The sequence below is a fragment of the Petaurus breviceps genome, unplaced genomic scaffold, assembly GCF_028583685.1.
Source record: "Petaurus breviceps papuanus isolate PSGF00001 unplaced genomic scaffold, PetGlider_PUasm1.0 171, whole genome shotgun sequence".
NCBI lineage: Eukaryota > Metazoa > Chordata > Mammalia > Diprotodontia > Petauridae > Petaurus > Petaurus breviceps.
This window is the reverse complement of record NW_027185754.1, coordinates 23,852,534-23,861,820: the sequence shown is the minus strand read 5'-3', so window position 1 is coordinate 23,861,820 and position 9,287 is coordinate 23,852,534. Positions and strand designations below refer to the sequence as shown.

General features: G+C 43.0%; 1 protein-coding gene across 6 annotated transcripts in view; it reads left to right on the top strand.

Annotated features, from left to right (window-relative positions):
* MVB12B (multivesicular body subunit 12B) overlaps window positions 1–9,287 on the top strand; it is a 324,028-nt gene that overhangs the window by 24,885 nt on the left and 289,856 nt on the right. For 5 of the 6 annotated variants that reach the window (XM_069082725.1, XM_069082727.1, XM_069082723.1 and 2 more), the window contains exon 2: window positions 9,088–9,210. The exons of the other annotated variant lie outside the window; for it this stretch is intronic. In XM_069082725.1, the coding sequence (XP_068938826.1) occupies window positions 9,100–9,210 (111 nt within the window). In that variant the 5' untranslated portion in view covers window positions 9,088–9,099. The remainder of the gene's footprint in view (window positions 1–9,087; window positions 9,211–9,287) is intronic. 6 annotated transcript variants of the gene reach the window in all.

Below are 9,287 nucleotides of genomic sequence, written 5' to 3'. Positions count from 1 at the left end.
AGAGAGACAGAGAGAGAGAGAGACAGAGAGAGAGAGAGACAGAGACAGAGAGAGACAGAGAGAGACAGAGAGAGACAGAGAGAGACAGAGAGACAGAGAGACAGAGACAGACTCTGTTAGTTATTGGCTGAATGGCATTTTAATTACCAAGAGCAAGTCCTGCAATTTGACTGGAGCTCACTAAGAGTCTTTTCTGCCTCCCAAGAGTACATGGTTTTCCAAGCATAAGCAGCTTTCGTTAGGATTTTTTGCCAGTTGAAATACAGTATTCTAAGCCTTCATTTTGGAGGCCATGCAGACTAGAAATACTTTGATGCTCTGATGAGTTTATTCTCATCCATTTGGGTATAGTCTTTCTACTGGTACAGATTGCAGTCCTTCTGTGCCCCAGGTGTGTGTTTCTTGATCATATTTTCCTTTAAGTTTTCCATGGTATATTTGATCAATGAGCTAAGTGCCTTCTTTTAAAATCTTGGGAGCACCAGTGATTTTCTCTTGTCTCTTTTTCTTGCTCCATGACCAACCCCTTACCTCTTTTCTAGTCATACCTGTCCATGAGAATATATTTTATGCCATTTCTCGACACAAATACTCACTGGTAATGTGCTGTAGTCTGCTTAAGCATGTATTTTTTGCCTCTTGGGGATCCTGCATTTGCCATTCTTCCAACAATGTTGTATTCCATAGACATATAGCATCAGCAGGAGAATGTTCCTGTTAAGAAGGGAATTTGGGGCGGGGCAGTGAATGCTTTGGGAGGTTTGAAAGAGCCAAATGTAATCCTATTTGACATCTCCCTTTTCTTTCACTCTGGACCCATGCTACTGTATATTTACAGCTTCTAGTCTACATACAGGCAATGCAATTTGAAATTGGGTACCACAGTTTAGGAAGTAAATTGGTAAGGTGGAGTGCATCCACAGGAGGACAGTTAGGATGTTAGACCATGAAATCATGACCAATGAGGATCAGTCGAAGGATCTGGATTTTATAGCTGGGAGAAGAGAAAACATAATGACTCAGCAAATAAGTATTTATTACATGGCTGGTAAATGCCAACTACTGTGCTAAGTGCCTGATATACAAAGAAAGGAGAAAGACAGCCCCTGCTCTCAAGGAACTCACAGTCTAATGAGAGAGGCAGTAATTCAGACACAAGATATATGTAGGATAAATTGGAGATAATCAACAGAGGGAAGGCACTAGCATTGAGGGTATGCGGGAAGATTTCTTGTAGGAGGTGGGACTTTGGCTGGAAACGGAAGGAATTCAATAAACATTTGAGTCCCTCCTTTGTGTCAGGCACTGTGCTAAGGCTTGGGGATATAAATGAGAAAAAGATAATCCCTGCCCTCCAGGAGCTTACCATATAATAGAGAAAGCAACACAAAAAAGGAAGGTGGAAAACTGAAAGGTGGGGTGAGGGTAGACCACCAAGGAGTATTATGTTCTGTGGAGTTGAAACCAAGAAGAACTGCTGATGGAAAGTGGAGAGTTACCTGGAAAGTTCAGATCCCAGCCCCTATAAAGAAAGGTTTTGGGAAGAGTTTAGTGCTCTACCCTCCAACCCTCCAATCAAAGGGGAGAAGTGACAGTGAGTAGAGAAAGTGTTGAATGTCAAATGAGAAGAAAGCAGGGAAACCAAGACATGGAGATGAGAAAGGAGAGAATTCCATATCTAGGGGACAGCCAGTAAAAATGCCCTTTAAGGTAGGAAGGGGCAGGTTATGAAAGGACTTCAAAAGCCAAACAATGTTTTATATTTTATGGGGGACCATTGAGATTAACTGAATAAAGGGAAGGGTGTGGGAGCAAGATAATGAGCTTGGTTTTTGGAAATTTTGAGTTTAAGATGTGTCTGGAATATCCAATTTAAGACTTCTAATAGAGATAGGAGACTGGAGGTCAGGAGAGAGATTTTAGGACTGGATAAGTAGATTTGGGAATCATCAACATAGAGATGATCATTGGATCCATGGACGCTGATCACCAGATGAAATGCTAAAGAAAGAAAAAGGTGCAGGATGGAGCCCAGGGGACACCCATAACTAGCAGATTTGACTTAGACAAAAGATCCTGCAACAGAGATTGAAAAGGAGAGAGGATAGGACAGGAACCAGGAGAAGGTGGTATCCTGGAAAGTGAGAGAGAGAGTCAAAAAGAGGGTGATTACTAGTGTCATAGGCTTCAGACAGGCCAAGAGGGGTGAGGACTTAAAAAAGAGGTCATTAGATTTGACAGTTAAGAGATCAGTGACAACTTTGGAGAGAGCAGTTTCAGTTGAATGATGAGGTTAGAAGTCATACTGTGTTAAGAGAGTGAGAGGAAAGGAATTACAGAGATCCACAAGACATCCACCTTCTTGAGGACTTTAGGCACAAAAAGGAAGAGAGATATGGGACTAGCTATTGGGGAAGGACAGATCAAGTGAGGTTTTTTGAGGATGGGGGAAGCATGGGCATGTTGGTAGGCTAGAAGCCAGGAGACAGGGAGATCCTGAAGAGAAGTGAGAGTGAAAATGGCTGAAGGAACAATTTGCTGCAGAAGACAGGATGGCATGGGATCACTTGTGTGTGTAGAGTTGTTTGCTTTGCCAAAGGGAAAGGCCTCCTCTTTAAATGAGATGGGGTGAAGAAGATAGCAGAGGAAGGCATCTGAATAATGTGATATGAGGAAAAGAAAAGGAGTTCTTCGTCAGAGGCCTCAGTTTTTTTTAGTGAAATAAGAGGCAAAGTTCTGAACTGAGAAGGTGGGGAAGGGGAGCCATAGGAGGTTTGTGGAGGGAAAAAAAGTTTTGGAAAAGCCTCTGGTGGGTGGGATAGTGAGTCAGTGATCATGCAAAAGGATTGCCTTGCTACAGTAAGGAATCAGTTGATATTATATAACATAAATCTGTAGGGGATCCAGCCAAGCCAGTTCTGTAATTTTTCCTCCCTAACTTCTGTTGGTAGCATGTGAGTATGAACAAATACAGTAGATGTTGGGACTAATCTAAGGCTCAGACTTCAGAGACCAAGATCAGTAGCAGGCTAAGGAGGAAAGTGACTTAAGGGGGTAGTGTAGAACTGTACTGGTTCACCAAGGAGTCAGGATAGGCAAAGGAAGAAAGTATAGCTAGCAAGGGCGAAGGCCTAGGAGAGAACTGGAGGGTGGAGGGATTGGAGGTCATGTGGGGTTACAAGGCAGAGGGAGAAGTAGAATTATGGGTTATGATCAGAGAAGGAAATTTCATAGTTCAGGAACATGGAAGTAGTGCCTGCGTGTGTGATGGCAAGATCAAAGGTATGGCCATTTCTTTTTGTGGCTGGAAAGGGATGGAAGAGCTGGTCATGGGAAATGGGTAAATTGAGGAACTGGGATTAGGGTGCCTGAGCGAGCGTCATTATGTCTCCTATCAGGAGGGCAATTGGGGAGGAATGAAAGACTGTGAGCCAGAGGAAAGAAGGAGGTCCATAGACAACTTCTATCAGAATTTTGATTGGGTTGTAGGTATGGATTGAGTGAACCTCGAAGGAGAAGAGGCTACTGAGTGAAGGGGGTGTAGGGAGAACTTGGAAGTGGTGGGGGCAGGAGGTGAGGAGTATTCTGACTTTGACCAGTGAGCTGGAGGGAATGTGTGTAAGTGAAATCAGTGCTGTGAAGGGTGACCATCAAGCTGTGTCATCAGAAGGGAACCAGGTGTCAGAGCCCAAAAATGGAAGGAATGGGAAAGGAAGAGATTTAGGATGAAAGGATGGCTTTTGCCTATGGAGTAGGCATGCCCAAAAATACAGTGGAAAGGGTGAGTGGTTTTAGAGTGGGGCATTGTGGGGCTTGGGAATAAAGGCCTATCAGTGGGAGACTGAGAACAATTCTGACTCACTGGGCTGAGGAAGAGATGAACAGGTAGAAGTTTTTAAATCAGTGAGTAGGTATATAAAAGATAACTGTGTTCAGCTTGTTGCCCTAAAGAAGAATTAGACTCTCTGTCCCTGAGACGCAGCTCTTCATGTCCCATCCCTGTGCCTTGCACTGACCATCCCACGTGCCTGGAATGCATTCCTTTGCCTTTCTTTAAGATCTTCTGCACGAAGCCTTTCCTGTCTGCCTTCCCTCCCTTTTCCTCAATGCTAGTGACTTCCTTCTTAAATGAGCTTTTATTTGCCTATCTTGTGTCTATCTGTAATTGTTATGCTGCACACACACACACGCATGCATATCTATGTCTTATACACAGTCTCTCTCATTAGAATGTAACTTGTTTTGAGTAAATATTGCATTGTCTTTATACTTGTATGTCTAGCACATGGCACATACTTGGTATTTAGTAGATACTTGCTGATTGGTTTCTGCGGAGTCACAGAAGTTCCACAATTGGCCAGAAGTTGCAAAGAAGAAAATTATGCCTTATAAGGAAAATCTTCATCATAGTTAGACCTATCCAAAAGTTGAATGGGTTGCCTAGGGAGGTCTTAATAATATTATTAATAATAGAAAGCATTTATATAGCATTTTAAGGTTTGAAAAGTACTTTACATGTATTATCTCATTTGATCCTCGCAATATCCTTTTTACAGATGAGAAAACTTTGCAGGTGAGGTTTAGAGAGGAGTGACTTGCACAGGGTTACATATCCAGGAAGTATCTGAAGTAGAATTCGAATTCAGATCTTCCTAACTAGCTCCAGTGCTACTTTCTGCTCTTCAAGCAAAATCTGAATACCACTTATCAGGATGATTTTCAAGAAGATTTTTGTTTAGGTGTAGGTTAAACTACATGGCTTCTGAGATTCTTCCCAATTCTGAGATCCTGTGAATCTCCCCCACCCCTCAAATGGAAATAAAATAGAAAGTGATGCCCCTTGTTTATGTGTTAATTTCAATTTCTAGAAAATTATCTTGACCGCCATTTATGAAGGCAGAGTTGTACCAAAGTGAAATGGGCTGCTCCATGAGGATCTTCATAACCCTGTAAATTGAAAGAGTGCAAGAGGGTCCATATGAACATGTGTCAGGGGTCTCACACAGGGACTTCCTGGTCCTGTATGGATTAGAGTGCACTATGAGGTTCTCCCACATTCTGAGATCCTGGGATTCTGTAATAAGCTTTTCTTTAGCAGAAGGCATGTACTTACAAACAGTATAAAACAAGTTTGGAAAGGCAAGGTGGTGCCAGACTCTGGAAAGCCTTCAGTACCAAGTAGAGAAATTGGAACTTGATAGGTGAGACAGTCATCAAAGAATAGCAGAGCAGCATCTGTTAACAAGCATTTGTTAAACAAGCAGTAGATGCTACACTAGGGGCTAGGGATCCAAAGACAAAAGTAAAGCACTCCTTGCTCTCACTGAGCTTGTGTTCTATTAGAGGAGAGAGCTAGTCAGTAAACATTTATTAAGCATCTATTATTTACCAGGCACTGTGATAACCACTAGGCATTCAAAAAGAGGCAAAAGACAACCTTGCTGTCAATGAGCTCACAGGCTAATGGGGGAGAAGACAAGCAAACAAATATGTACTAACAAGCTTCATACAGGATAAATAAGAAATAATTCAGAGGAAAGGCAATAGAATTTGGGGGGGGGGAGATATTTCCCATAGATAAAATCCCATAGAAGATGGGATTTTAGTTGAGACTTAAAGAAAGCCAGAGGAAGCAGTAGGTGGAGGTGAAGAGTGAGAGCATTACAGACATAAGGGACAGCAAGAAAAAAAACCTGGGGCTGAGAATGGAGTGTCTTGTTTGTAATCCAGTGACCCTGGTGTCCTGGCTGTTCCACAGAGTATGTGTTAGGGAGTAAAGTGTAAGAGGATGGAAAGGTAGGAGGGAAGGAGATTTTGAAGGACTGTGAATGCCAAACAGTATGTTGTATTTGATCCAGGAGGCAATATGGAGCCATTGGAGGTTATTGAGCAGAAGGGGTGACATGATCATGCCTGTACCAAAGTCACTTTGGTAGATGAATGGAGAGTGGATTGGAATGAGGAGAGCCTCAGGGCAGGCAGGCACACCAGCAGGGTATTACAGTAGTCCAGATGTGAGGTGATATGGGCCTATACCAGGATGGTAGTGGTGTCAGAGGAGAGTTATAGCATGTATGGAGGAGTACACAAAATAGATACAGTGAGATTTGCAGGGGAGGCACTGGCAGCTGGGGCTTTCAGGAAAGACTTTCAATAGAGACTCAACTGAGTCTTGAAGAAAACAAGGACTTTTTTTTTTTTTTTTGCTTTTTGGAGGGGGGAAGGCAGGGGGCAATTGGGATTAAGTGACTTGCCCAAGGTCACAGGCTAGTTTTTGTGTTAAGTGTATGAGGTCAAATTTGAACTCAGGTCCTCCTGACTCTGGGGCTGGTGCTCTATTCACTGCGCCACCTAGCTACCCTGAAAACTAGAAATTTTAAGAGTTACAGGTGAGAGAGGGTATCCAGACATGAGGAAAAGCGGTGCAGTGTCATAGCGATGGAGTGCTGTGTTGGAGTTGGGGGTGGGGAAGTAATAATGAGTTCTCTTTTGGATATGTTGAGTTAGATGCCTGTAGGACAGCTAGTTGGACAGTGCTGAAGAAAGCAGGAAGGGGAGATTAGAAAATTGTACAATGGGGTCAGGTGGTAAAAAGTTTTCATTGCCAAAAAAGAGTTTACATTTACTATTTAAGGTAAAAGGAGCCACTGATGTTTATGAACAGGGGAGAGACATGCTTAGACCTACACCTTGACAGATGTGTGGAGGATGATTGGAATGGAGTCAGTCTTGAAGGAAGGAGGCCAGTTAGAAGGTTATTATGAGATAGTTCAGGTGAGAGCATGAACTAGTGGTAGTTATGTGAGCTAAGAGAAAGGAATGGATATGGGATGGGGAGGGATGTAAAGCGTGAATGAAAGGAAAAGATGTGTGGGATTAATGAATGAGGAGTTGACAACAAGGTTGCAAACCACAGTGATTGGTGGGATAGTGGTGGTGTTGACAATAAATAGGGAAGTTTGAAAGAGGCTTGAGTTATTTAGGGGGGAGATAAGGAGTTGTTTTGATAAGGAGTTTGAGATGCCTACAGGACAGCCAGTTCAAAATGTCCACTGGGCAGTTGATGATGTGTGACTGTATCTCAGGAAAGAGATTAGGGACGGGTGGAGCCCCCCCCCCCCCACACACACACAGAGTTGTTATCTGCATAGAGATGTTTAAACCCATGGAAGCTGATGAAGTCACTGAGACAGTATATAGTAGCCATGACCAGGTCTGTACTTTAGGAAGCTTAGTCTGGCAGCTTGTGAAGGATGGATTATAATGGAGACAGGAAAATCCTATAGGAGGTCATTGCAGTAGTTGAATATATGGCGATGAGGGGCTCTACTATGGTGGTGACAGTGAATTTAGAGAGGAAAGGGTACAAGTTTTGTTAATAGCCAGAAACCACCAGTGGTGCTGGATGGAGTACCTGATTGACATGTCACTGAGTAGAGCTGGACTTCCTTTGATGGGATCGCCCTGGGAAACTTATTAAGGTTTCAGAGAATGCTAGATAAATGGATAATCATTGCACCATTTTATTGTTCTAATTTATGAAGCTATGGTCTTTTTTTTTCCAATGGCTTCTGCAGCTACAGATTTCTCCATGTGCTTGATGAGGTACTTGGCTGGTTTCAAAAGCAGTAATAAGCAGCCTGGGAAAGCTCTCAGCTCCTAAAGGTGTTGAAATTTAATTTCTTTGAGGAGATAGGATTTAGCTAATCTTTCACAGGTTGTCCCTTTAAAGGCAGTTACAAATCCTTTTGTGAGACACCAATGTGGGAAGTACCTGGTTGTTTGTAGTATGCTCTATATTCTGTGGAGGATTCATTAGGAGGCTAGAGTTGGGAAGAGTCTTTAGAGCTCTAGAACATAGATTGTTGGACTGGGAGGTGTCTTAAGATATGGACTGTTGGACCACAGAGTATCAGACCTGAAGGGATCATCTGACCACTAGCTCATAGGCCCAGAGTTACACAGGTATCGTGAAACAGTTCTGAGAGTTGAACCCAGGTCTTTTGACTCCAAATCTGGTACTGTTTCCCCTGACTTTTGTTAAAGAGCTAGGCACTTGCTAGAATGATAATCCCACTTTTCCATTCTTCCTCTCTGAGTACCTCATAATAATTTTCATTTTTATGATTTTGCTTTTAGTTCATTGCTTTTATGAAAGGAGGATTGTGGAACTTGACAAAATAGTTTGCCTTGGTCCTTAGGAACACTTTTGCTGCCCTTAGTGTTCTGCCCAGCTATTCTCCCAGCATGGGAGAGTGGAGAGTGGACTAGACTTGGAGTCAGGAAGACCTGAGTTTGAATCCTTCCTCATTCTTGGTCACAGTGTGCTCCCAGGCAACTCAATTTCTCTGGGCCTTTGTTTCCTCACTTGTAAAATAACAGGTTTGGAGTAAATGTCCTTTTAGGGCCCTTCCATTGCTAAATCTGGTTCCCATGATCTTCTTTGAAAAGGACTGTCTACAAAGGATTTTAGCTGTTCTTTGTCAAAGATGTTGGTGTCAGCATGGCCCAGGGAGAGTAACACTAGACTTCAGGAGGCCTGGGTTCAAGTCCTGTCATTGGTTCTGTGGGGACAGTGGGCAGATCACCTTCTCTCAGCTTCTGTTTCCTCATCTGTCACATGAGGAGGTTGGATAAGATGATTTCCATCTCTGATATTCTTTTCTCAACTAAGTTACAGAGAAACAGAGGGTGTGTGAGAGAGGAATGCTGTAGACGTGGACTCTTTTTGAGATGAATAAAGAGCTACCAGTGGTGGGTTCTGATGTTAGCCAGTTTAAGTGTAGGGTTATGGTTTGCTTTTGGGGGTGGAGATTGGACTTATCCTTTTTGGGTGGAAGCAAGTCTCCATCAATTGTTATCTCATTTCTTTAAGCAAACTCCTAAGAGGCCAGGCCAGTACTTTTTAGCTATGGATAAAGGCAGAACTCCTTTAATCAGACCAGAAGTGGGAAGGGTGGGCTCTGCCAAACCTAGCTCAGAACATTTGTCTTCAGGCTTATGATTCCATCTTTGGGTACTCATGTGGCTCATGTTAAAAGTCAGGTAAGGCTCCTGTGTGAATGTCCCTTCTGCTCCGTGTTTCAGGACCAGTCCATCATGCCTGAAGTCAAAGACCTCTCAGAAGCATTGCCTGAAATGTCAATGGATCCCATTACAGGAGTTGGAGTGGTTGCTTCTCGGAACCGGGCACCCACAGGCTATGATGTAGTAAGTAAAGGCTGTCATTTGTACATTCCACAGGTTTTTATTGCACATATCTTTGTCTTCCACATTACCTCGTCCTT